General features: G+C 57.6%; 3 protein-coding genes across 9 annotated transcripts; all 3 read right to left on the bottom strand.

The window, feature by feature from the left end:
• Nucleotides 1-2,170: 2,170 nt before the first annotated feature.
• On the bottom strand, nucleotides 2,171-5,665 carry HOXB7 (homeobox B7). The gene is made up of 2 exons (XM_070393395.1): nucleotides 5,160-5,665; nucleotides 2,171-3,002 (listed from the first exon to the last, which is right to left on the bottom strand). The coding sequence occupies exons 1-2, from the start codon at nucleotides 5,557-5,559 to the stop codon at nucleotides 2,749-2,751; spliced, it is 654 nt and encodes a 217-aa protein (XP_070249496.1). The 5' UTR covers nucleotides 5,560-5,665; the 3' UTR covers nucleotides 2,171-2,748.
• A 1,322-nt stretch (nucleotides 5,666-6,987) lies between these two features.
• On the bottom strand, nucleotides 6,988-20,378 carry HOXB8 (homeobox B8). 7 transcript variants are annotated; one of them, XM_070393387.1, is made up of 4 exons: nucleotides 20,293-20,378; nucleotides 12,151-12,209; nucleotides 8,963-9,940; nucleotides 6,988-8,132 (listed from the first exon to the last, which is right to left on the bottom strand). In XM_070393387.1, the coding sequence occupies exons 3-4, from the start codon at nucleotides 9,384-9,386 to the stop codon at nucleotides 7,825-7,827; spliced, it is 732 nt and encodes a 243-aa protein (XP_070249488.1). In that variant the 5' UTR covers nucleotides 9,387-9,940; nucleotides 12,151-12,209; nucleotides 20,293-20,378; the 3' UTR covers nucleotides 6,988-7,824. The 7 variants fall into 7 exon arrangements, with proteins under 7 accessions (XP_070249488.1, XP_070249493.1, XP_070249487.1 ...); XM_070393392.1 differs by having other exon boundaries at nucleotides 8,963-9,437; XM_070393386.1 differs by lacking the exon at nucleotides 20,293-20,378 and adding an exon at nucleotides 12,942-13,021.
• Nucleotides 15,915-20,898, bottom strand: HOXB9 (homeobox B9). The gene is made up of 2 exons (XM_070393385.1): nucleotides 20,293-20,898; nucleotides 15,915-17,745 (listed from the first exon to the last, which is right to left on the bottom strand). The coding sequence occupies exons 1-2, from the start codon at nucleotides 20,804-20,806 to the stop codon at nucleotides 17,510-17,512; spliced, it is 750 nt and encodes a 249-aa protein (XP_070249486.1). The 5' UTR covers nucleotides 20,807-20,898; the 3' UTR covers nucleotides 15,915-17,509.
• Nucleotides 20,899-24,983: the final 4,085 nt, after the last annotated feature.

The raw sequence follows: 24,983 nt of genomic DNA, 5'->3' as shown, positions 1-24,983 counted from the left end.
GACCGGCGCCGGCCAATCGCTGGATTCAACCACTCATAAACTTCTATCACAAAGTTGTAAATTTTCATAAAACAACAAGGAATTTATTGCATTTCTTCATGGCTGCTCCACCAGCAACCCTTTTCTCAGTCGCCATCTTCTTTTCTTCTCCTTCTCGCTTTTTTTGGGAAACCCCACCCTGAGAAGGGGTGATATTTGGGGTGCAGGCAGTCAGGTCGAGGAGCCACAAGGGTCCAGCTGGGAAGGGGGTTCTTTTTGGAACCTCCCTATTCTCACAGGAGCTCTGCCCCCTCTTCTAGTAAAAACTCACCCCAAATACTCCACACGGGGACTGTTCTGAGCCAATTTGGGGGTTAGTCGGGAGCAGCAGCTGGTGTTCTGAGTTGCCAATTGCATCGAGGCAAAATGAAAGCTTCCGTGCCCCCCTCTGCTTCTGTGATCACCCCCCTCATTCCTAGCTCTATTAATGGCGGGACCCCCACCTGTGAGGCTGCAGCATGGTGGGTGTGGGGGCCCTAGTTTTCCTCCAGGGAGGAAAGGTGGCCCTGATGGGGGGCTAGGCAGATGTGCAGCAACCAGATTCTCGCCTCTGCACCCCACGAATTGGAGGAGGCTAAAGCGGGATCCCTGCTTCTCCCACCCAAATGCCCACACGCCCAGGTTCCCAGGGACAACTCCATGTGCTCTCCAGGGGGTTCTGCGGTCATTAATGGGGGGAATTGCAGGTTTAGGGGCCTTTTACTTACAAATCCCAATCAAACAGATTTTAAAACGCGCTTCCCATCCTCTTCCTTCAGTCTGCCGACTGCTGTTCTTTCCATTGAAATAAAAATCCAGGGTTGATCATCGAATACACACTCCAACTCGGCGCCGCAGGTCCAGCTTCGGAGGTGCCAGCCTCCGGGGCTTTGTCCCTCAATTAGGGAGTCGTCTTTTGGAGCAAAAGCAACCCCAAGAACCACGCCATGCACCTCCTGTTTCTCAGCCCCCCCCCCCCAAACCCTCAGCCGGTATTTTGAATTAAGCTCCTAGCGCCCCAATTCTGGAAACGAAATAACTCCCCCGCCAATGTTTCTCTTTTCTCTCTCTTTCCCTGAGCTCCGGAGGAGACTGCAGGTTGCTGGCGGCGCCAAAAGCGAGCCGAAAGGCGCCGAAGAAGCCGGCGGCGAAGGGGCGGGCGGCGCCGCTGGTCGGGCGCCGGGATGCGGCCACACCAGCCGGTAAATTCGCGCGGCCCAGGCTGGCCTTCTCTCCGCTCGGCCCCCCAGCCCCCATTTTAAAGTTTTATCCGGGCCACTGTGTTAATTTAGGACATATACGTGAAAAGACATGGAAGTGCAAATGAATGGAAATAAAATGACCGCATGGATCTTGCAGAAAATATCTGCCGAGCGAGCTGGGAGCGCCTGGCGTTGGAGGCCTCCCCGGATTCCCGCTTCTGGTCTGGCCTCAGCCCCACGCCGCCGGCCAGGAATCCCAAGAATTGGAGTGGAATTGGGTGGTCATTTTCCCTTTCCTTCCGCGCCTCCTCCGCATGGGGCCCAGCCAGCACTTTGCAAGTCAGCTGGAGCCCTGGCGGCACTGCCCAGCCCTCGGCCTGCGGGGAAGGCCTGGCGGAGGAAGTTTGTGGAAGTGTGAGGGTTTAGTGAGGTTTGTTTTGTGATTGTGTGCGATTGAGCATGTGGGCTCTGGATGTGTTTACTTGGGGGATGTGAATCTGTGTGTTTATAAGCCAATGTGTGAGTGTACACTGGTATGTATAAATGTGTCTGGCAGGGCGTGTGAATCTGTGTTTACTTGTGTGTGTGAACATGAGTGCATGCATCTGGGCATGAAGTTGGGATGTGAGGACGCCTGTCCGTGTACTGGTGAATATATGAAGATGAGTGTGTCTTTGTGGCTGTGTTTGACCATATATATTTCTTTATAGGTGGCGTCAGCCTATAAATATGGGATGGTGTGCGTTTGTGTGTAAAAAATGTAAAGGGAACGTGTGTACGATGTTGGAGTTCACTAGTTGGCAGCCCCCAGGAAAAAGAACAGAGCCCAGCACAGAACGAAATAGGCCAGCATCAGCTGGCACAGCGGAGGGGTGCGGGGATGCATGGCTAACCCTGACCCCCTCCCAGCCTTAGGGAGACAGAAAATAGAGCATCCGTTTGTTTTTAAATTGTGTTTTATTTCTCCTTTCTTCAGATACACACAGAATGTAAAGAGGACCACAGGGCAGGCGGGAGCAGGGAGCATCGGGCAGGGCAGGTGCACAGAGAGGACAATGGAGCTAGTTGGTGGGTCCTTGGGGCTCCCTAAGGCCCCTTCAGTGACTCTACTGGGAAGGTGGGCTCATGAGGGCGGGGGAACAACACGTTAGTCCAGACCCACAGACCACAAAAGACAGCGTCAAAGAAGGGGGCTTACAAAACAGCAACATTTTACAAAGACCTTACAGTTAGCGACATAAAAAAAAGGGGGAGGCAAATTCCAGAAAGCTATAGAACAGGTAGGTGACATCCTTCCCATACTGTACAAGACAAACCCGGCGGACTTTTCTATAGGTAGTTTTTGTTTTCAGTGTTAAGAAACCAAAATTTCACCTTCTCTCCTTAAACAATTTTTTTAAACTGTTTTCCATTTAAATAGGGTTTCCTCCCCTATTTGATCTGCGTTTCCTGGTTCAGTCCCCAAAGCTGGGCTTCTCCCTCTCTCTCCCCTCCTCATCTCTCTCTTCCTCCACCCGTTCTCCATCCCTCACTCTTCCTCGTCCTCCTCAGCCTCAGCCTTGTCCTGGTCAGCGGCTCCGGGCCCCGCGGTCTTGTTCTCCTTTTTCCACTTCATGCGGCGGTTCTGGAACCAGATCTTGATCTGTCTTTCCGTGAGGCAGAGCGCGTGCGCGATCTCGATGCGCCGCCGCCGCGTCAGGTAGCGGTTGTAGTGGAACTCCTTCTCCAGCTCCAGGGTCTGGTAGCGCGTGTAGGTCTGGCGGCCTCGCTTGCGGTCGGTCCCTGCGCACAGTGTTTAGAGAAAAATCAGCGCGTGCGGGGGGGAAAAAGGCCAGGAGCCTGCCCGTCTCCCTCTTAGACCTTGTGTGTGGTTTGGAGATTTGGAGCCAGTGGTTAGAAGAGCCCATTTTCCCATTAAACCAAATTTTCACTTTCCATACCCCAGTCCATGCCCACCCTCTTCCTCCGTGTGCAGACATTTCTACAGGCCTGCGCAGGCAAACATTCCCATTTTCCAGCTAAGAAATCTTCCAGGCCTGGGCTTCTGAACCCAACCTCTAAACTGCTGCCTGTTACAGGCCCAGGGCCGAAGGGGTGTATGTGGGACAAGGGACCTTAATCTTGCCATCACCCTCAGGACTAGGGGCCTCAAGCCCTTGGATGCTGGCTCTGATGGTCTTTGGGGTAGGGGGCAAGGGGAACCATGTGAGTGACCCCAATATAAAGCACTAAGCCTGGCCTGAGTGCTTTTCCCCAAAAGAAAAGGAGACAAAGGACCCTCATATGTCCAGTCCTTCCCCTCCTTTCCCGCCCCCCCCCCCCCCCTGTGGAATGAGGAGTTGGTGAGAATTCACAGATTTCCTTGGGGCATGGAGTTGGTCTGAGAGCAGCTGCCCTCTGATGACTATTTTCCAGTGAGCGGCAGAGGTCTTACAGGGACAGGCTGTCCTGCCTGCCCACCTGCCTGACAACCTAGCTCTCCAAAGCAATCTTTCAGCCTCCAGGAAAGCACAGGGGAGAGTACAGACAGCAGCCTGGGTTGGGGGTAGAACATAAAGCATTTGGATGATGGGGGCTGAGGGGCAGAGGAGAGCTTCGCAGGTTAGGCCCCAAACCCTGAGGAGGCTTGGGGGAGGTTGAACCGGGGGAGGTGCTGGTGCTAGCCCGCCAGGGAAGAAGCTGGTGGGAGGAGAGGTTGGGGGCCCTAATTTCAAGTCAGATAAAAGCCAAGCTGAAATGTTTACGAGCAGAAAAATTGGGACTTTGATAAATCAACTGGAAAGGCAGTTGAATTATGGAGCAGGTAATGGGGACCATGACCACCAATACTGATGGGGTAGGAGCTGGTCTTCTCCTGGGCCTCAGCCCTGGCTGGATTGGGAGCCTCTGACCACAAGTCTTGGGCCTTCCGGACCTTGGGGTTGACCGCTGAGTCCCGGGCAGCATTAGGAAGAATGCCTGGGGAAGGCTTGTCAGGAAACTCCATGGAGCACCTGGTCTCTTGGGGTTCCTACAGCAGCTGGCTTAGTGGCCTGTACTTTCGAGCTCTTGATTTGACTCTATAAAGTCCTAGTGCCTCCCCCAAGAGGACAGCACCCTCCTGGAATAATACCTGCAAACTTGTTGGCCAGTTCTCCAGGGGGGCCGGGGAGCCCTAGAAGGGCACCTGAGTAAGCCCGTTGTACTCAACATGAGGCCTCTGCCCCTTTCTCTCCTTCTCCTGACTCCCCCTTCCCAAGTTCACTGGGGGGTCAGGAGCCTCATCTCTCTTGGCCTCAGCCTGCCCCCTCTCTCCACCTGCCTCTCTGGCTCTGTGTCCCAGGCTGGATCCTAATCTCTCATACCCCTTCCTCCCGCCAGGCCTCCAGAGCCCACCTCTAATTGTCCAGAAGGGAATAATGCGGGAGCAGGGTTGGCTGGGAAGGAAGGGGGAGGGGAGAATTGCTCATCGCTGCAGCCCCCTCCCCTAGACCTTATCCAAGCCGAGACTGGGGGACACACCCAGAGCTGCGATCCCCAGCGGGGGTAAGGGGGCGGGGAGGGGGGGGGGGGAAGAACCCTAATGGCTATTCTCTGCAAACCCTAGCCTTCCTCCGCAAGACAAACGGCCTCTTCCCCGGCCTTTGCGGGCGCGGCTGATAAATATTTAAAGCTAAAAGGCTGAGAGGAAGGGTGGGGGGCGAGCTGGGGGATCCGAGCGCTGGGCCGTTGGCGGAGAGAGCGCCGCCGGGAAGCAGAGCGAGCCTGAGAGCGCCCAGCAAACCTGGGGTGGAGGCAGCGCGCCGGGTCGCGGCCCAGGGGGTGCCGCGTCCCCAGGGCCCACCTCCGGCCGGGGGAGCACGGTGGACGCGGAAAGGGGCACTTGGCCGGGCAGGGGGCGCCCTCCGGGGAAGGCGCCCGGGGCCCTGCGGCTCGGGACGGCTCGGTGCGTGGCGTTACCTGAGCTGCGCATCCAGGGGTAGATCCGGAAGTTACTCTCGGCCGCCAAGTCCGCGTCCCTCGGCTCCTTGGCGCCCGCCGCCTTGGCGGGGTCCCCGGGACACACCCCGGAGAGGCTCTGCTCAAAGGGCGCGCAGTGCATGTTGAAGGAGCCCGGCTCGAGCCCGTAGCCGGCCGCGTAGACGCCGGCGGCACCCTGGCCCGCCATGCCCCCCCCGCCGGGGTACAGGCCCGGCACCGGGGCGGCGAAGGAGGCGCCCGACCCCGCTCCATAGCCCGGGCGCGGGGGGTTGGAAGCAAACGCGCAAGAAGTTTGTTCGGGGAAGGCTCCGGTGGCGAAAACCGAACTTGCGGCTGGATATTTAGAAAATAAAGCGTTCGCATAATACAATGAACTCATAATTTGGCCGGATGATTTGTAGGCAGGGACGTTTTAGTGTCGGTTTTACGAGATTCCTTGATATATTACAGAATTAGAGTCCAGATTTACACCAAAAAGGACCCCCTTTTTCCTCCCCGGGCCACGTGACCCCGCCCACGTGACGTCCCCTCCGCCAATGGCCGGGCCGCCTCCCCACGGCTCCGGTAATGTGGAAAAAATTGTGTGGCGTTGGATTTATAAAATATGATCAATAATGCATGGGGGAGACCAGCTCTGTGGGTTGGGGCTGGGGGCTCCAGGGCCGCTGTCGACCCCCGTGGGCCGGAGGCCGCTGGCCGGCGAGATGTGGGGAGAAAGGCACGGAGTGGCCGGGAAATAAATAAGCGGGGAGCCACCCGTGTTGGCGCCCCCCCCTTCCTTCCCAGGCCGCCACCGGCGAGAAACAAATGCAGGGTTTGCACGCCACGGGCGGGTGGGTGTGGGCCAGTCACGTCTTTATTAATCCGGGCCAGGTCCGCCTGGCTGGGCCTTTGGGGGGCTCAGCCCGGTCCTGAGCGAGGAGCGCGGGGGGCCTGGCGGCAGGCTCTCTGGGCGCCCCGGGCACAGGGCAGGGAAGGAGCCAGGCTTCGTGGGTGTTCCTTGAGGCGCCGGATCCAGCCCACGGGTGTTGGATGCTGCGTTTTCTGGCGGCTTAAAAAAAAAAAGGTTTGAAAACTTAAAAATGTTTTTTTTTTTTTTTAAGGAAGGGGGGTGGGGTGGGTGGGAAGAGAAAGGAAGGGAGGAGGGCAGCCCGGTGCACTGCTCTTCTGGTTCCGGGAGGCGGATGCCTCCGTGGAGCGGCTGCCCGGCTGCCGGAGAAGCGGAGGGAGCGAAGGAAGGAAGGCGGCGAGCCAAGACCTCGGAGCTGGGCCTCGGTGGCCACGTCCCAGAGGGAGAGGCAGGCACGAGCCTCTCGCCTCTCCTCCCGTTCCCCCCATCAGACTCCAGGAAAAATAAAAATATATAAGCTTGTTCAGTAGCCCCGCACTCCACCTCCGCCCCCTCCCCTGCACACACACACAGAGGGCACCCAGAAACAAAGGAGAGAAGTGGTGAGGAGACAGCCACCAGCCCCGGCGCATCTCTCCTGCGCGGCCAGGGCTGGGGTCTCCAGGGCCACGCAGTCTCGGAACGCAAAGGGTGGGGGTTTCTCTGGGCTCCCCTCCCTCGTTCCTCTCTCCTCCAATCACGCAGCAGCCGCCTCCCTCAGCCCCTGCGCCCCTGGGTCGAGGGACTCGCACCACCTGCCTCCAGCCCCCGCCCCCTCCTCCGCGCGTCCAGGCCTGGCGGGCGCTGGAGGCGGGTGGCCAGCTCCCCCCCCCCCCCCCCCCCAGCTCTGCAAGGCGCCTGGAGCGAATGAGCAGCGAGGCCCGGCCAGTCTCGGGTTCTTGCTTGTAAACTTTATTGTAACTCTTCCGCCCTTTTCAGGCGCAGACAACAGAACAAAGTATAGAGGAACAACAAAATATATAATTAGCCCTCCCTCCCTCCCCAATAAAGCAATTCACGGATACAGGATACATTCTCTTCACAGTAAACCTAAGAACACTTTTAACAATTGCCCACAGCGCGCATGCTAACTAAAGTAACCTCTTTTGAGAAACACTTAAGACGAAATTGTCAAATCAAAGAGGGGGAGGGGGAGGAAAGAGAGAAGCAAGAGAGAAAGCCAGCGAGCTAGGTAGGGCAGCGGGGACAGAGGGGGTGGGAGGAGGAAATGAGGAAGGAGAGGGGGGGGGCCAAAGAGAGAGAGAGAGAAAGAGAGAAAGAGAGAGAGGGAGGGGAGACAGAAAGAATTACGGCGTGAATAGGCAGTTTCATGTTGTTGGGAGAACTTAGCAGAAATCGGTACCTCGGTCATTACAGGGAAAAGGGGCCATTGCACAAGGAGGCTTTTTACACGGGACGGGGGCGTGGGGAGGGGGCTCGGCCGAGCAGCAACCGCTCCCCCTCGCTGGGCGAGGGGGTCCTTGCTCACCATCCCTGTCTTCCCCGGCCCCCATGGAAGGGAAGGGCATCCACGGCAGCTCACACACAGAAGCTATTACGAGATACTACCACTAGCGGGGACTGGCGCGGTGGGGACGCTGCGGCGGGAGGCCAGGCTCCCGGCCCGGCTCGCGGGCCCGGAGCTCTCGGGCTGGCGGGCGGGCGGGCGACGGCGGCGCGGGCGGGCGGGCGGGCGGACGGACGGGAGCCCGGCGGGCGGAGGGCGGCCGCGGCCCTGGCAGTCCCAGCTGGAGGCTACTTCTTGTCGGCCTTCTGCGCGTCGCCCTCCTCCGCCGCCTCCGGGGCCCGCTCCAGCTTCTGCTTCTCCAGCTCCTCCTGCTCGCATTTGCTGCTGGGGAACTTGTCTTTGTTGTTCTCCTTTTTCCACTTCATCCTCCGGTTCTGGAACCAGATTTTGACCTGTCTCTCTGTCAGTCCCAGCGCGTGCGACACCTCGATCCGCCGCTTGCGAGTCAGATAGGGATTAAATAGGAACTCCTTCTCCAGCTCCAGGGTCTGGTAGCGGCTGTAGGTCTGTCGGCCTCGCCTGCGTCCGGCGGCTGCTGGGAAGGGGGGAAAGGGCGAGACGGAGGGAAGGGGCGGGTGGGGGAGGGGACGGGGACGGGGAAGGTTGGAAGATTCGTGAACCAGCCTGGGAGACCAGCATAATAAGTAAGGGCAGGGGACCTGCTACCCCGCGCGGGGGAGGGGGCGCTCGGAGGCCGCGGTCAGCTGGAGGTGGGGGCGTGGGGGGTGAGGGGGATCAGACACCACAGAATTTAAGGCCGCCAGAAAGGGGGAGCCGCCTCCCCTGGTAACAAGCACCAGAGAGTGAGGTGGGGGTGGTTCAAATCTATTAAAAGTGCCATAAACTTTAGAAGGAAGGATGTGAAGGATGGGGGGTGGGGGGGAGAGATAAGAATAAAAATGCCAGGATGGGGACGAATGGACCCACCTTGAAAAGCCCCCAGAGCCTTTGCCCCAGAAGAAAAGTTTCTTCAGGGCAATTAAACTATAAAGCCATTGAGAAGTGCAAAAGTTGAGCGCCCCCACTCCCACCACCCTCTCCCCACTCCCCCCCATAAAACAGTAAAAGGGGGGAAAGCAGGGGGAGAAGAAGGAAAGTCAGGCGGGGTGAGGGGTTTATGGATTCAGGAAATGTCTCTTAGCGACCCTCCTTCAAGGGAAACAAAAAAAAAAAAGGAAGAGAAAAAGACAGAGAGAGAGAGAGAACGAGGAAGAGAGGAAGGAAGGAAAGAAATGGGAGACCATCTGAACGAGCAGGCACGGCTCCCCCGGAGCCGGAGGGGGCACCCCGGCCTGCCCGGCCCCCCGGCCCGGCCTCGGGCCCTCGGGGCTCGCGCCCCCCTCGCCGGCCCGGCCTCGAGCTCACCTTGCGGGCGCATCCAGGGGAAGAGCTGGGTGGGCGACGGGCTCTGCTCCGAGCCCTCGGCCTCCTCGCCCAGGCCGCTGGCGGCCGCGAGCTTGCAGTCCGCGTACTGCACCAGGTCGGGGTCCTGCGCGCCGAACAGGCTCTGGCGCTGCAGCGGGTCGTAGCCGTAGAAGTTGCCGGGGTCCCCGTGGCACGCCACGGCGCACGGGTTCTGCTGGTAGGGCGCGGAGGACAGGGACGACGGCCCGTGGTAGAACTCCTGGATCTGCGACGGGTGCTGGAAGCCGCCGCCGCCGCTCGGGCCGTACACCACGGTGGGCCGGCCGCCCAGGTCCTGGGCGAAGCCGCAGTCATAGTAATTGGGGCGCAGGGACTCCCCCGTTTTGTATTTGGAGAACAGTGAGTTGACGAAATAAGAGCTCATTTTATTGAATTTTGAGGCGGCGGCGGCGGCGGCGGCGGCTGTAGTTGGGGGCTGGTGGGGAGGGGGTGGGGAGGGGGAGAGGGAGGGAGAGAGAGAAAAAAAACGCGGATTCGCCGGCTCCTAGCCACCCTCGCCAGGAGAGGAGAGGGACAGGGAGGAGGGGGAAAAGGAAAAGAAAGAAAAAGGCGAAGGAGAGCTCGGAGCCGCCGCACTTTTTGCGATTTCCAGGAATAGAGAAGGACCGCGGAGCCTCCAAAAGTCTAAGCTCGCATGGCAGCCGGCTCGCGCGCCCTCCCCCCACCCCCCACCCCCCAAACAAAAATCTACCGCCACTTCAAGAGGTCCTCGCTTTACATTTCGAAGAAAGGATGCCAGTTCATAAACAGTTTTCGGTGATTTACTTCCCTGCAAATGAGTTGTTTCATATTTTGCACTGTCTTTTCATGATCATTTGCATCCATTAGAGACCCCGCATCCTATTGGCTTCTCCGTACTCCTCCCGGACAGAACGCAGAACGAGGGTGAGAGCGAGAGAGAGCGAGCGAGCGAGAGAGCTAGAGCGAGCGAGCGCCAGGGAGTGAGGAGAGCGAGAGGGGGGGGGGGAGGAGGGGAAGAAAAAAAAAAACACCCAGAGAGAAGGGGGGGGTAGAGAGAGGGGGAGAGGGAGAAGGGGGAGAGAGAATGAATACAGATTAAATCTGTTTAACTACCTACATTAATGAGATATCTCTTCCCTCACAACAAATCAAATACCTTCGCAGACCACCCCCAAAGACTGATGTTGGGGAGTCACGAAAAAAAAAAAAAACCCACAACCAGGCGCACACACACAGAGACCCAGCGCCAGACGCAGGCAACGCTGTTAATTTCGTGATTTTTAACGAGGCAGTTGAAGTCTTTTTAAATGTCAGGGTCGCTTCGGAAAAATGTAAAAGAACGCGGCTTAATTGCGCTGAGTTTTAAAAGGTCCGATAAATGTAATTGGTATTTTAATACAAGTTATCAAATCATACAGCTTCCCCTCCTAAACATATTTTCCGACAAACGAGGTAGTCATATTTAAAGCTTTAATGATCAATTTCCTTATTATTGATAAAGGTTTAACTGTCGTGTGAAGGGAATTGGCTGGGTAGCCGGGCCCCCCCAGAAAAAAACGCCTGTAAACTCTTTAACAAACTATAAAACGCAATAAAGCCGGAGTCTGTTGTTGTTTATGCCGCAGCGCATAAAAGCTGTTAGCATTTTACGAGTTCTTTCCTCTACAGCTATAAAACTGCAGCTTCGATCGCCCCCGCTGCACGGCTGCAGCTCGGTGGGGGTGGCAAAGCCAAAATGAAAACGATTATGGGTTGGTGGGGTTTTTTTTTTTTTTTTTCGGTGCAAACGGTGGCTTTTTCGCGAGTTTTTGCCTCCTTCAGCTGTGCAGAGCACCTGTCCCCACCCCCTCTCTGGAGCCCCCAGACCACCACCCCCTCTGCCACCCCCAGGCCGCTCACCAGCGTTTCCCTATTCAATAAACAAGCCAGGCTTTTCTTTGGAGAAGGGGTCTGGGAGGGTGTGAGGAGGGACCGGGACAGGGAGAAGAAACTTTCTGGTTAATGGGCACCAAGCAAGTTCCCCCTAAAACGGAGGATTCTGCAGTTTTTGCACAGCCTGGTTAAGGGGGGGGGGGGGTCTGGAATGGGGAGGAGGTCTCTGATAGAAGGCGCTTGGGCCCAGTCAGGGCTTTGGGGGGCCAACTTCGTGTGATGGGAGAGGAGCCTGATGCCACCAGCAGGATGGCACCCAGTTGGTTGTCGCACTCCTGCACGCAGGCCTGGGGACCCAGGAACCAAGACCAGTGGCCTCCCGACCTTCCCAGCATGCTTGGGGGAGAGGGCACCGCCAAGCCTATGAGCACATCACAGGGAGCAAAGGGCACTGGAGCCCCCGCTGGGCACCAGGCCCTGGCACCTGGCCTTGATGCCACTGCCCGGTGCCCTCCTCAGCCCTAGGCCTTGGCTGCAAGGGTGTGTATGAAGGGGGCGCCTTTTAGCTTTCAGCATCCTGTGAGCCACTGTCACTGCCTAAACTGACCTTGGAGTAGAGGGGATTTAGACGCGGCAAGGCCACCGAGTCCCCCGTTTTCTACCCCCCCCCCCTCTTGGGGAGCCTTTAGTTGGGCTTGGCTTTCCCTCCAACCTGAGGACCTGGGGCCTGAAGTATGGACTGCAGCTCCGAACTGACTTGGTGCCATCCCCTTGAGCGGGTGGCCTTTCCTGGCCTGCCAGGCCTGGTGGTGGTGGTGGTGGCTTAGGCTTCAGGAGGCCCTGGTCTGAGGGTCTGAACCTATGGGCTCCTGGGGGGGCTCACTGGCCAAGGGAAGGGAAGGGGAAAGAAGGAAGGAAGGGGGAGAGAGGAGAGACATTTTCTAGCAAGAAAAGTGGAGGTTTTACAAATACATTCCATTTGTTGTTTATTTAGGAGCGTGGTTTGCTGTGTATTGCGGGGATCCGAGCCACCCCAACCTTTGTAAAAATCAAACCATCGCCTTTCTAAGGGGAAGTGACCATGGGGGCCGCTGGCCCTTCACAGGTGAATCTGGAGAATGGGAGAGGGGCTGCCAGGGAGCGAGACAGGAGAAAGGGAAGGGAAAGTGTTGAATCTTCAAACGCCAGGCGAAGAGGGCGGTGAGGCAGTGGAAGCGAGAGAGAGTTAAGTTGTTGCCGAAGCAACATTTTTATCAAATGCGGGGGGATTTTATGGTCACGATTTGAGGACTCACCGGTAAGGTAGCAATTCAATGACTTGTTCTAAATCATCCCTACACCGTGCCAGAAATTCCTGATGGAAGGAAAATGTTTCTGTTATAAGAAGGAAAAAATGCAACGGGAAAGAGCGAGGAGATAATTTATAAACACCCAACGGAGCGCAGATTTATTAGAGAAACTCAAGTTGAGAAAGTCCGCTCGCCTCTTCGCACGCGCTCCTGGGGGAGGAGGGGGCTCGTTCTAAGGGGGGCGGGGGGCTATTTCTCGCGCAGGTTGGTCCCAGTGAGGGGCGCGGGTCGAGCTGGGTCCGGAGGAAACAGGAGATTTGGAATCGGAGAGTCTAAGGGCAGACAGTGCGCGGGTCTCAGGGTGAGAAGCGCCCGGAGCCCAGGCCTCCAGCTGCTAAATCGCGAAAGGACCCGCGCCCCCCCCCCCACGTTTGCGCCCCAGCCGGAGCCCGAGCTCGCACCTGGGGACCGCGGACCCCGGGTGAAAGTGAGCTGCCGCTCCCTGCCGCCCCGCGCCGCCCCACGCGCTTCTGGAAAACGCGCGTGTTTTCCGGGCGAAACAAGGCAGCCTTCCGCGCCTCGCCGTTCCCGGGGAACCCCTGCCCCGCTCCCGGCTTGGCCCGGCGCGCGCCCAGCCCAGACCCCGACACTTACAAAGGCTCTTGGAGCCTCAGTCCATGCGGAGCCCACCTCGCCGGCTATGGGCACCTCCAATCCCACCAGAGCCACGAATCCATTTCTCCCCCCAAAAATACTGTCCCCCCATCCCCTACCCCCCACCTCCCGGGCTAGCTCACCCAGGTCCCTCTCCTGCGGATCTGGCAGCAGATTTCCCGCAGCTTCCTCTCCATCTGACCTTCTTCTGCCGGCTCCCCCCTCTCACCTGACTTGCTCACCCGCATCCGCAGACATTCCTGTTGCTCCCCTCCCCGGAAAACGCTTTTTCCCCGAACCAATTCTCCTCTTTTATTTAGACCCATTATTCCTATTATTATTATTACTATTACTATTATTACTATTCCCCGTTCTATTTGCGTGTGTTGCCCCCACAGAACACAGAAACTGGGGGGATGAGAAGCGCTGAGCCCTCCTCCTAGGGGAAATGCGTAAAATTGACTATTTGAGGGGGGGGCAACATCAATACATCTGAAATCTATAAAATGGGGGAAACGGCCATAATGAACCCTATATTTTTATTACGCACAAATTATTCATGACTTTTCGCAGCGCTCAGTTCGTAGATTCTGGGCCCACCAAAGGTGCGAAGTGCAGCCACCAGCGCCCGCAGCCGCCGCACCGGGGATTTTCGCGTGGAGCAAGGCTGCCATCTAGCGGCCACCCTGAGAAAAGGCGCCGTCGCCACCGGCTCGGCCGGTTTCTCCGAGAGCCAGCCACCCAGGCGAGAAGCGAGGAGAAACTTTCGTTCTTGGCAGAAAAGGGGGAGAGAAAGGGCACCGGAAATCAGGAAAGGGTTCCTCGAATTGTGCAGATAAGCTGAAAACAAACCAACCAAAAAACAGGGTGAGGGGGCGGGGAAGAAAAAAAGAAAAGCCACGGCTGACACCAGTCCCCGATTCCAAGACCCGAAATTCTGGTGGAGACCGCCGAGCAGTGAGCCGTTTATAGCCCGTAAAAGGGGGAGTGGAGCACTTTTCAAACCCAACACATTGTTTCAAATTCTGAGAAGAAACAATTGGGCTTTTTGTGGGGGGGAGAGGAGGCCTGAGAGGGTGGAATGGGACTGTAAAGGGATCAAGAGGCTGCCCGCGCCCAGACGTCTGGCCCCGCCGGACGTGTGTGTGTGTGTGTGTGTGTGTGTGTACGCGCAAGGGGCTTCTTTATGACGTCCGATTCTGGGGGGGGGGGGCAGTGAAGAACAAAGACAAGAGTTCCAATTGCGTTCTCTAAAGCATTGGTGACAACAAAGTGTTTTTCTCGCTCCCTTCCCTCTTCTCTCCTCTTTGCCCCTTGGGGCCCCGGAAACCTCAAACCCGGTACTGGGCGGGGAAAGTGGGGGCTTGGGAGCTGGTCACCCCCTTGTCCCCCCTCCCATCTCCCCACCCCTGCCAGGCCCGGAGCCCAGGCCCAGCTGCGGCTCTCCCGGCTCCGGAAAGTTTCCCCTCACTGTTTGCTTTGCTGCTGCTTAGTTTCTTAACCTTCAGAAATTTATACGCTATAAACTTTTATAGCGGTCATATTCTTTTATGGCTGCGCGCACGGCATTGAATTCCTCTCCCGGCTTCTCTGTCTGGCACTCTGCGCGCTCTTCCTCTCCGAATCTCTCGCTTTCTTTTATGGCAACAGCTTTCCCCATCTCCGGCTTCCCGGCCTCCGCATCCTCGCCTTTGTTTGTCTTTAAAGAAGCACCACCGCGGAGGAGGCAGACCCCGCTGGAGGCTGCTCCCAGCGCGCTCGCCCCCCGCCCCGCAGGCTCCTCTCGCTTCTTGCGTTTCCTCTGGGCGGCACCGGCCTCCTCGGCTCGCTCTCAGCCCCGGCCGGCTCCGGGGAGACCAGGAGGAGGAGGGAGCCTGGTCTACACAGGCTCTAAAGCCAGATTCATTGTATAACCCGAATGGAACCCTTGGAGGAGGCGGGCGCCAGGCCCTCCCACCGCGGCCAGGAGCCTCGTTTTCTCCTGCCGGCGGCTAGCTTTCCGATGAGCGCATCCCTTTGTTCGCAGGAGAGGGGTAGGCCTGGCCTTCTCACTCCAGGATCCTTTCACTCGGGCTATGCTTTGTCCGCACCTCTACCCGAGCCCTTGGGGTCCTGGCAGGCCGCCGCGGGCGCGTGGCCAGGTGGGAGGCTCCGAGCGAGGCGGGTTCCCCAGCGCCAGCCCCGCACAAGCCGAGTCCCAAAGCCTGGATGCGCAGGGCAGCGCTGCGCCGAGAACAGCAGCCTTCAAAGGGGCTCTGCGGGGGGGCGGGGACGGACCCCACCGTCTGAGGGGGGCAGAAAGGTGCCTCTCCCAACAGAACTTACTTCTGGGGCCTGATTGGAAAGGGAATTCTTTTTCTCTCCTGAGACAATTCTGTTCCCCATTCAATCCTCTCTCCGAGCCCTTGGAGCTGCCTGCCCGGGTCGCCCCATCACCAACAACAACCTCCACCCGCTTGGTACCAAGGGAGCTACCTTTGGCTCCGATTCCAGGAGGGAACCGAGAGCCCTAAGGGGTTTGATCCTCGTGAATGTTAGAAAGGAGGGCTCAGCCTGGGGAGGCCTCCGCCTAACCAGTCGTCCCGGCTGCAGGGAACAGCAGAAGGAAGCTACTGCCTCCTCGCTGGCATGAATGAGATTTTAAAGTGACCAAACCACAGTGACCTTCTCAGGCAGCTGAGCCAGGAGCTGCTTCCAGGAGCCACGGGGGCCGGGCCTTGCCCTCCCTCCGGCTCTGGGGGTTGTGGGAGCCCCTGGTACACCTTTGGAAGAAGCGAGACCAGGCCCTTTCCTCCCCTCCCATCTCCAGCTCTCCTGTGGGAGGCTCTTGCTCAATGGAAGCCTTGGTCTTGGGACCTGGGGTCCCCACCAGCTCTCAGCTCCCCCAGGAGCCAGCTCTGCAGGGTCTAAACTTCCTTCTTACCAAGCCACCCAAGAGGAACTAGAACCTCTGCTCCTGGCCAGGTGAGAAGAGCCAGCACAGAATAAGACACAAGAGGAGGTTTATTTTCTAGAGCGATATATATTTTTTGTACTTTTTTCTTTTTTTTTCTTCCAAAACAATCAGAGCTCTAAGCCCCTGACCCTCCCCACTCCCACCCACCACCCTCCCATGTAAGAGACAACTGAAAACAGGCGAGACAATCACCCCCAAAGAAATCACAAAACACAGCACAATTTCACAGCCACTGACGAAGCAAAAGAAGTTCTACTGGAATGTCCCCTTGCCAGGGCGGGAGGCGCAGAAGCAAGAGTCCATGGAATTGAAAGGGACTGGCGAGGTGGGGGAGCAGGGGGCGGACAGGAAGCCGAGAGGCAGCTTGGGCCTGAAGCTTAGGTGCCATTCCGCCTTTTCCTTTGCACGCGGGACTGATCCCCAGAAGCGTGCGTGAAGCAGCCGCGCAGGTCGCCATCCAGGCCCGGAGCAGATCGCAGATCGGCGCCCGGGCCGTCTCTTTCTGCGCCAGGGCCGCAGCCGCCAGTTCCCGCGACTCCTCCTCCGAGTGGGTCGGGACCTGGGCAGGATGGGGAGGAATGCGCCCCAGGCCTGCGCGCGGGAGCCTTTGCTCCTCCTTGTCCGCCACAACTTATCCAGGAAGGGCGCTCAGGAATCGATTCTCAATCAATTCTCCACGGGACTCTCTGCCCTGGCTTTCCTGCCTAAGGCAGGGTGGACCTAGAGGGCTGGAGGGGAGGGTTTCCCACCAGGGGCGGCTTGAGTCGCTGGTGCAAGGTGGATTTGGCCAACCAGAGTTGATTTGGGAGCTGGGGGGATGCGGAAGGATGCAGGGCCGGTGGCGAGCAAGAGGGGCTACAGTCGCAGACAAGCGGGACACGGATGAACGGGTGGACAACACTGGCAAGGCTTACGACCCACGATCTGACCTCCTTTTGTTGGAAGGAGAGGAAAACAACATGCAGAATTAAACATTTCCTGCAACAAAATGTGTGGAACGCCTTCAGAAAACCTAAGATACCCTCCTAAGACTACGCTGCCTTTCCTTCCCCCCTCCAGCCCGGCAGCTTGGGGGCCGAGCTTGTCCCCCTCGCTCTTGGGCCCGGAAGGGGAGAGTTGGGGGTTCTGTGGGGGTGGCATGCTGACATTCAGCCCCGTGGGCTGCAGTGCCTCGTTCAGGAGTGTGTCTCTAGACATCTTGCTCTGTATTTGCATCAGGGGTAGAATCCTGCCTGATGGTGTGCTGGCTGTTCTAACAGATTTGCCCGTGCGACGGTCTGCACTAGGGAGGCTACTGCATTTGAGTGTTGGCTGTGAGCTCTCCCTGTCACTACTGTGTTCCCAGGCTTCATGTATGAGGGCATCTGCTGGGCTGTGTGCAGCTGGAGTGTCCCTGGGTGGCATTGGGATAGGCAGGCTGGAAGTGAGGGGCTGGGGCTTCCCAGAAAGACTGGGGTGGGGGGGCGCGGGATGCTAGGGGTTCAACTAGGGTCTCTCTTTCCTTGTGGCCCATTCCCTTCTTAAGAACCAACTATGTCTACCTTCTAAATTAACAAAACTTTCTCCTGAGGTCTAGGGAGAGGAGGGCTGGTGAGAGCGGAAGAAAGGAGAGAGGCTCTAGGTCGCAGGAAAGGGCTTTGAAGGGAAAGACTCCCTTCCCCATCCACTTGGATACATCCCAGACAGCACTGGCTCTGCAGCCACCTTATAAATAAGCGTGAGATGGGGAAGGAGTGGGAAGGGGAGGGGGCGTCTTTACTCTTTGCCCTGTTCCTTATTCATTTTCTTCATTTTCATCCGCCGGTTCTGAAACCAGATTTTGACTTGTCTCTCACTCAGATTGAGGAGTCTGGCCACTTCGTGCCTACGGTCCCTGGTGAGGTACATATTGAACAGAAACTCCTTCTCTAGCTCCAGCGTCTGGTATTTGGTGTAGGGACAGCGCTTTTTCCGGGAAGAGCGAGCGTGCAGCCAGTTGGCAGAAGGGTTAGCTGAAAGAGAAGCAGCGACAGAATCAAAGAAAGGAAGGGGGGAGGGATGGAGGGGTCTCCTGTTCTCCTTCCAAGAGGGCACCCCCCTGGCAATCTACTCCCCACCTGGTATTGGAGAAAGGGGCACCTGGGCCTTCAAGTTCCCAGACAGGGGCCCAGCCATGGGCCGGGAGTTGCTGTGGACATCTCTGGGTGGAGGTGATTTGGACAGGAGGGAGCCAACCAGCTGCCAGGGTGCCCAGCATGGCCAAAGCTTTGCCTGTCTTGGGTCTTCTTTTTATCTCTTTCTACACTTGGGTCCAAACAGGTAAGGACTCAAGTCAGAGCCCAGCATGGTGCCTCCCCCCCCCACTACCGGTCAACTAGGGGTGGCTGATCTGAAGGTCCTCGCTCTAGGGCCCGGAGGTGAGAGGGTTGGACTGGGGCAGAGCAGCTTCAGCCACAGACAAGAGACCTCTTGGCCCGCCAGCCCAGTCCCAGTGCACCGTGCCTTGGTCCCAATCTCTAGTCTCTTGGCCACATGGTAGCAGGCATGTAATGTCCATGTAGATACTCCCCCATGTACACGCCCCCCACAAATATGTGTCCGCACTCAGAGATGCGAACATCCAGCACACTCCAATTCACCAGCAGCCCAATTGCAACCATTTATCAACTCCAGTCTGTGGACAAGGGAGCGCCAGGGGCTCCCAGATAACTTATGGTTGCAATAGTCTCTCCTTTTCCGCTCCTGCTCAGCTCGCAGTTTGGCGAAAGCAAGTTCAGGGAAATTGGGAAGCAAGATTGCTCCAGTCCCAAGGTGGGGAGCCAGGGAGAAGGCGGGGTAACAGAGAGCTCTTCCCAGCACACTTCCCTCCAACTGGCTCCTTGTGGTGAAGGGGAACAGAGGAAAGGGTAATGGAGTGGAGGGGGGGGTAGAAATATTTACAGGCTTCTCTCTCCTTCTGGTCTCTCTCCCTATCCTGGGATTCAGAAAAGTTGCCAAATAAAGCGGAACTATTAGAAAATAATAGCCGCCCTCTACTAGATTCCTTCTCCCCAAATAAAAATAAAACTACTAAATATTTTTTAAAATAATCTGGTCCATCCTACACTAAGTACCATGTCTTACCAATTTGCAGCGCTATTTCCTTAATGTGATTGCCTGTGATAGGACCTACATTCACATTAAATATGAAAGAGGAAAAAATGTTAATAATTGATCCTAACCAAACTGCTGCCTTGCAATAATGGGTTTTCCAGGCAGAGTTTGGGGGGCTGGGGGGCTGGGGGTGGGGGGCTCTATTTGGGTGTGAGCAGGGAGGGTTTGGGAAGAGGGGGTGTTACCCAAATGCCAGCTCTTGTGATTCAACCTGGCAGGTGGGATCCCACAGGCAGCTCAGGGGAGTGGGGCCGTAGGAACACCCCAAAGGGCCTGCGCCCCACTCTGTTGGTGGGAAATCTGGCAAAGCAAGCAGAGTGAGCATCTGACCCCCACGCTCCAAAAAGAAGAAGGGGTGAGGGCTTGGCCCCACCAGCCTCAGGGTTATTGGTTGGGGCTGAGCCCCCAACCAATTTGCTCTTCTCAACCTTAAAGACAAAACATAGGACCCTCCCTACCACCGCCCCACCCTGTCAGCAGCACCTCCGGGAAACGGCCCGACGGGTTCCTGGAGGGGGTGCTTAGGGGGGAGTGGGAGGTGAAGAGAAGCTGCCGTCAGAGGGTAAAGTCCCTCACCCCTCCGTCAGCCTCTCTTCCCCCACCCTCCGCTCCCGGGGGGCCCTTCGGGATCTCTCCTCTTCCACTCTGCCGGTCGGTCCCGAAGTTCGGAAGCGATTCCCGACTCCCCGCCAGGCGGACAGCGCGGGCTGGGGCGGGGGAGCCCTCGGAGAGCAGCGGGAGGCCGAGGAAAAGGCAGCCGCAACCCCGGCGAGGAGGCGGAGGAGAGGAGGAGGAGGCCGGAGGGCAGGCTCCCGGGGAGGGGCCGTCGCACCGGGGAGGAGGCTCAGTCCCCGGGCCCTGGGCTTCCCCGCCCCTCCCGGCGCCGGCTGCGGACCCTGAGCCGCTCCTGCTCGAAATCCGCGCGGCTCGGTCCTCCGCCAAGCTGTGGCATCGCAAATAAAATCCTAATGAGCCTCCCCCTTCCCCTTGGCCCGCTTTGACGGGGCGCGCGTGGCGCGGGGAGCTCTGCCAGCCGCGCGGGCCGCCGCCGCCGCGTGCGCTCCCTCCCGGCCCGCCGGGCCCTCCGCCTGCCCGGCCTCTCCCCGCGCCGCCCGCCGGGGCTCCGGGAACCGAGAGAGCCGCGAGCTGGTCCCTGCTCCCCCGTTTCCTCCAGGGCTCTGCGCAGTGGGGGCGCCGCTCCTCCCGCGGCCTCGGGCTCCCCTCCGGGACACCCGGCCGGCTTCCTCCCTCCTTCCTTCCTTCCTTCCTTCCGCCCTCTTCCCTCCTCCCCCGCTCGCCCGCCGCCCGCGCCGCGGTCTCCCTTCACATTGTCCGCCGTTTATGGCCTCTCCCCTCCCCCTCGCCTGGCCTTCGGCCTGGGCATTTCCTCACTTTTTATAACTTACTTTGATCCGGCCTCTCTTTGTCCTCGCTTCCTTCGCAAATTTTATTGTCCCCGAAGCCGGGTCTTTGATTAGACAGGACGGCCTCCCTGCCCGCCGAAGTTTCCAAACTGTACTCGGGCGCGCCCGGCTTGAGCAGCTCCCCCGGCGCGCCCAGCAGCGGCTCCGCCTTCACCGCCGGGCCGGGCCCCGGGGCCGCCTCGCCGCGCGGCGCCGGCTCCAGCCAGGTGCGGAGGTACCTGCTCTCGGCCGGCGGGACGCCCTGGGGCTGGAGGTAGGGGTGGTAGACGGCCGGCAGGCTCCCCGACGCGTGCGGGCTCAGGGGCGCCCAGGACGCGCCGAACACCGGCGCTTTGGGCTGGAAGCTGCAGGAGGGGAACTCCAGGTGCTCCGCGTGGCCCGGCTGCCGGGGGCTCGCGTACTGGCCGGAAGGAAACTTGGCTGGAGGCGCGTCCTCACTCTCGTGACTTATGATCGAGTCGACATAATAGCTGCTAAGCGTCCCAGAAATGGACATTCTCAGACATTATCCGGGCGCTAGCAGGGGGAAGGGAAGCGCTCGCGCGGCGGCGCCCGGGCAGGGAGAGGTGGCACCCAGACCGGTGTGAGGGCTTTCGGACGCGACCCCCCCGGCCCCCCACCCTCCCACCCCCACCCCCTGCTCAACTTCTCAGCCAACAAAGTACAGTGGAGCGGCCCGGCTCAGCGCTCCTTGCAAAATGATTGGTCAAAGTTTTTCCGACTGCCTGATAAAGCGTCACTCCGACATAAATCAATCCGGCGAGGGGGCCGCGCGCTCTGTCATCCGTCCGCAGCGCATTCCATATCGAGGATGGATTGTTTTATGCTGATGCAATGTGCTATCACGTCAGGGCTCGGGCGGCCACGTAACCTCAGCGAGAGCAGCCGGCCGCCCGGTCCCTCCGCCTTTCGCGAGAAGGGGGGTGGAGTTCTCGATGGGGGGGGGGGGTGGCGGGGGCGGAGGAGAGGCGGAGGGAAGCAGCGGCTGCCTCTGGAGGGACGCGGGCGGCGGAGCCCTCTCCCCAGGCGGGTCGGGGAGGGAGAGAGGGAGAGCAGGACAGTGGGAGGGACCGAGCCCCAGCTTGGGAGCAGCCAGAAGGGCCCAGGGCGTAATTAACCAGGAAGTGGTCCTGCCCCCCCCCCCACCGCCCCCCTACACACACACCTTCACTCCATCCCTCGGGCCCTCCTTTCCTCTTTTCTGTCCTCTTGTCACAAGATGTTTATGAAACAACTGCGCAGCAGCCATTCATTGGAGATGGTGGGAGAGAAGTTGGGGATTTTTGAGACGTGATCCTCTTTGGAGGGGGCTCTCTGCGACTATTCGAGGAAGGTTACTGCCCTGGGACTTTCTCCTGACCCCTCAGTAGCTGAGAGAGGGGAATATAAGGGGGTGAGTGTCCAAAAATCCTGACCTAAAATTCAGCTGTCCTGAACTTAGAACCTGCATGAGTTGAAAGGAATTCACCAGGCCCTGGAAAGTTGAGCCTCTGGAAGAGTTTAATACAACTTGCCAAAGCTCCTCTAGACTTCTGGGACCTCTCTTTGGCCCTGGCCAGAGGGAAGTATGGGGCTGGGGGGACACAGCCATTTCTCCTTCCCTCCACTGAATAACAGGCCAGGCCCTTAAAATTGCCCAGATGGGGGAATTGGGTGTGACAAAGGATTAAGGCAACTTCCCTAAGGTGTCAGCGAGCAGAGGTGTGGGAAGGGGTCCAGCTACCTCCCTTCCGCCCAGTGAGGATGGAGCCTTTCAAAGTTCTGTCCCACTCCTCTCACTCCTCACTGTCGTCCAGAAAGATCTCCAGCACTAGTGTTGGACACCAACCAGCAGAGGCAGAGAGCCCGTGGGGTTGGTCCCCCGCCCACCCGCCGCCTTCTCTCGCTGGAGTTTCCAAATCTCCCGTTTTGTTGGTATCAATTCTTTGGGCCCTGAGCTGGCTCTTCCTGCTTCTGCCCTGGGTGCAGTGGCCTGGACAGACTCGATTCTCCTCCCCCCTCCTCTCCTCCGGTTGGGTTTAGGGGCAGGCTGGGGCTGATTTCCTCCGCATTCGCCAACTCTGGGCCCTTATAAAATAGGCCCCCCCCCCATTATTTTAACACAAGCGGGGCCGTGCTAATGTGAGGTTTTATCATGTTGGCCATGGCCCTCTCTGTTGTGCAGCAGGCTGCAGATTACCTCTGCACACACACACACACACACACACACACCCTCCCGCCAGCTTTTCTCTCCAAATGAAGCCATCTCGTGTCATTACATGTGAAATACGAGGGCAAAGCGCCATATTTCTTCACATTATGGCGATTTCAAAATGATTTTTTTAAAGATCAATGCGGGCACCCAGCCGCCCCCTCCCCTCCTCTCCCACCCCAGCTCTCCGAGGGTGACAGGCAGGCATATCCGAAACCAAACAGCAGGAAGATCTGCTTTCTCCAGGGGACCCAAGTGCGGCAGAGACAAAAAAAAAACAAACCCCGATGCCAATCCTAAGTAGCGCCGGACACTTGGGAAAGCCCAGAGAGCTACCTGGACTCGCCAGCCGGAAGCTGGGCGCTGAGTGGATGAGTCCCAGTTAAGGCGCAGCACCTGTTCCGAATTTGCCAGCTGCGTGGAGTCCGCTGTTGGCTTTACCTGTAATAAACATACTCTTCAGGGAAAAAAGTGTCTCCTGCCGTAAATAATCGTGCTCTGAAGCAGGGCGGGCTGCGGACATGGCATCTGTGGCATATAAATTAGGGTCCAAAGGAGGTTCGGACTGTGGGCAGAGACTTTATTTATTTATGGGAAAGTCACGGCACTGGGTTGTTCTTAAGACTCAGGCTGTGCCGGCGCTGAGCTCGCCTGCAGCCCTCCTGGCGGCCCTTCCCACTCTGGCTGTGCTGCTGCCTCCCTTTGCAGGAGAGAAGTCCAGAGGGCCACTGAGTTGAGGGAAGAAGTTGGAGGAAGAAGAGCGTTTGGGCTCATGGGTTGTGCCCTCCCAGGGTGGAGGGTCCCAGCAGGCAGGGTCTAGGCTGCGGGCTGCTGACTGTCTGAGGAGCTGCCCCTCACCCTGGGTGGTTCCTGGGTGCTGAACGAGGGGACCCAGACCTCTTTTCTGCCCCCAGAACTCAGCTTGCGCTCACACAGAAGCTGGAGAATGGGAACGATGTCAAAATGACAGGCTTTGAGGGTCTCCGTCTCCTCAGGGGACCCTGAAAGGAAAAGAATGAACTGGCCCCTCAGCTCATGTCCCTCCAGGTAGGGACTCGGGTGCAACCAAGCAATGAGCCCCACCCAGGCGGGCTTTCTAGAAAACACTGTTGCTCCAAATTGAAACTCAACTCCAGTTCAGACAAATGACCAAAGGGTTGGCTGAGAGGGGGCCCCTGGTTTGGGTGTTCTAAAGGCCATCGTCCCCCCCCCCCAAAAAAAAACCCCCCACAAAACCCTTATTTTCTCTCGCAGACAATGCTACCTACCCTGACCGAGGGAGGCAAACAAGATTTCAGCCAGTGATGCCCAGTTTCTAAAGATGCCTAATAGAGGGGTTCCTTGAGTGAGGGTCACCTTGTCCTGAGAGAGCAAACTGTACCCCACCCCACCCCCAATCCTAAAGAGAAAGAAGGGAAACCCTGCTTTCCCTCGAAGCCTCTTGCCATTCCCTGCACAGGAGCGCGCCTGAACACAGCTGGGCTGGTGTCTGGTGGCTCGGGGAAGAGCAGGCAGGGACAAGCTGCAGCCCTGCTCACACTGGGGCCCTGAGCGCACAGGAGTGAGGCCGAGGTGGGGAGCGCAGAGGCCAAGCCTGGCCCGGACCAGCTGGTGAGTGCCTAGCTTGAGGGGTGGCTTTTAGAAGGGTCCTTGTCAGTAAGAGAAAATTTTAAACAAAGGGGGAAATAAACCAAAAAAAAAGAAGAAAGTAAAAACAAAAATAATAAAGGGGAAAGATTGTTTTTAATCGATAAGCTAAGCTGAAATTTATGCATGCTGTGTTTGAATAGATGTGTGTATCCTGTATGTATATTTCAAATCAATATTGAACCTAGTGTGTAAATATACTGTATTCCATGCTGCATATAGAATATGTAATAAGTAAAAGTCTGCCCAACCATAATACCTGATTGCTTAAGCATTTGTGTGTAAGATCTAGTGGTATATATGTGGATGTGTGAATAACTCCTGTGATGTAGATTTACAGCTCTACTCATATAAGAAGATCTATGATCCAAAAGCTTTTGTGGACGTTTTTGTAACCATCACACCCCTATGAAAAGGGAAAAACTTGAGTATTTGTGTCCTTGAATTGTAGCTATAAAACATGAGTGGGTTCGGAAGCTGCCATTGAAAATCTGCCTGTTGACTTGATATTCAAGCCAAGTAGATACCGCCCGTATTCTCCAACAAATGCATGTGGCTTAAAGCTGGATTCTTTTACAACTTCCTTCTAAAATATTACTCTGGAAGGTGAAGGAAATGCCTCAAATTGGTTCAGGAGGTCATGGAATTTTGTGACTTTTTTGTCCGACCATGAAATCCTTTACTGCATATCCTTCCCAAAGCTGCGGGGGCAGCGTGCATCGTGTGATCCTTATTTCATGGTGGTGATGGGCACCAGATGAAGACACCATTAGTTGTGCATGAGCGTGTTCCACACAAGTGTGCCTCTGACCAGTAGAGAGAGCTGAGTGTAATG

This window comes from Myotis yumanensis, unplaced genomic scaffold (assembly GCF_028538775.1).
Source record: "Myotis yumanensis isolate MYYU_CA2020_CCGP unplaced genomic scaffold, mMyoYum1.0.hap1 SCAF_16, whole genome shotgun sequence".
Classification (NCBI taxonomy): domain Eukaryota; kingdom Metazoa; phylum Chordata; class Mammalia; order Chiroptera; family Vespertilionidae; genus Myotis; species Myotis yumanensis.
Note: the sequence above shows the minus strand (reverse complement) of the source record. Positions and strands in the feature narration are given on the sequence as shown.

Coding starts and splice junctions, on each gene's coding strand:
- HOXB8 (XM_070393387.1), bottom strand. CDS start 9,386: ATGAGCTCTTATTTCGTCAACTCACTGTTCTCCAAATACAAAACGGGG. Junction 8,133..8,962: donor CCCCTGGATGCGCCCGCAAG/GTGAGCTCGAGG, acceptor CCCCCTTCCCAG/CAGCCGCCGGACGCAGGCGA.
- HOXB9 (XM_070393385.1), bottom strand. CDS start 20,806: ATGTCCATTTCTGGGACGCTTAGCAGCTATTATGTCGACTCGATCATA. Junction 17,746..20,292: donor CAAAGAGAGGCCGGATCAAA/GTAAGTTATAAA, acceptor CTTCTCTTTCAG/CTAACCCTTCTGCCAACTGG.
- HOXB7 (XM_070393395.1), bottom strand. CDS start 5,559: ATGAGTTCATTGTATTATGCGAACGCTTTATTTTCTAAATATCCAGCC. Junction 3,003..5,159: donor CCCCTGGATGCGCAGCTCAG/GTAACGCCACGC, acceptor CACTGTGCGCAG/GGACCGACCGCAAGCGAGGC.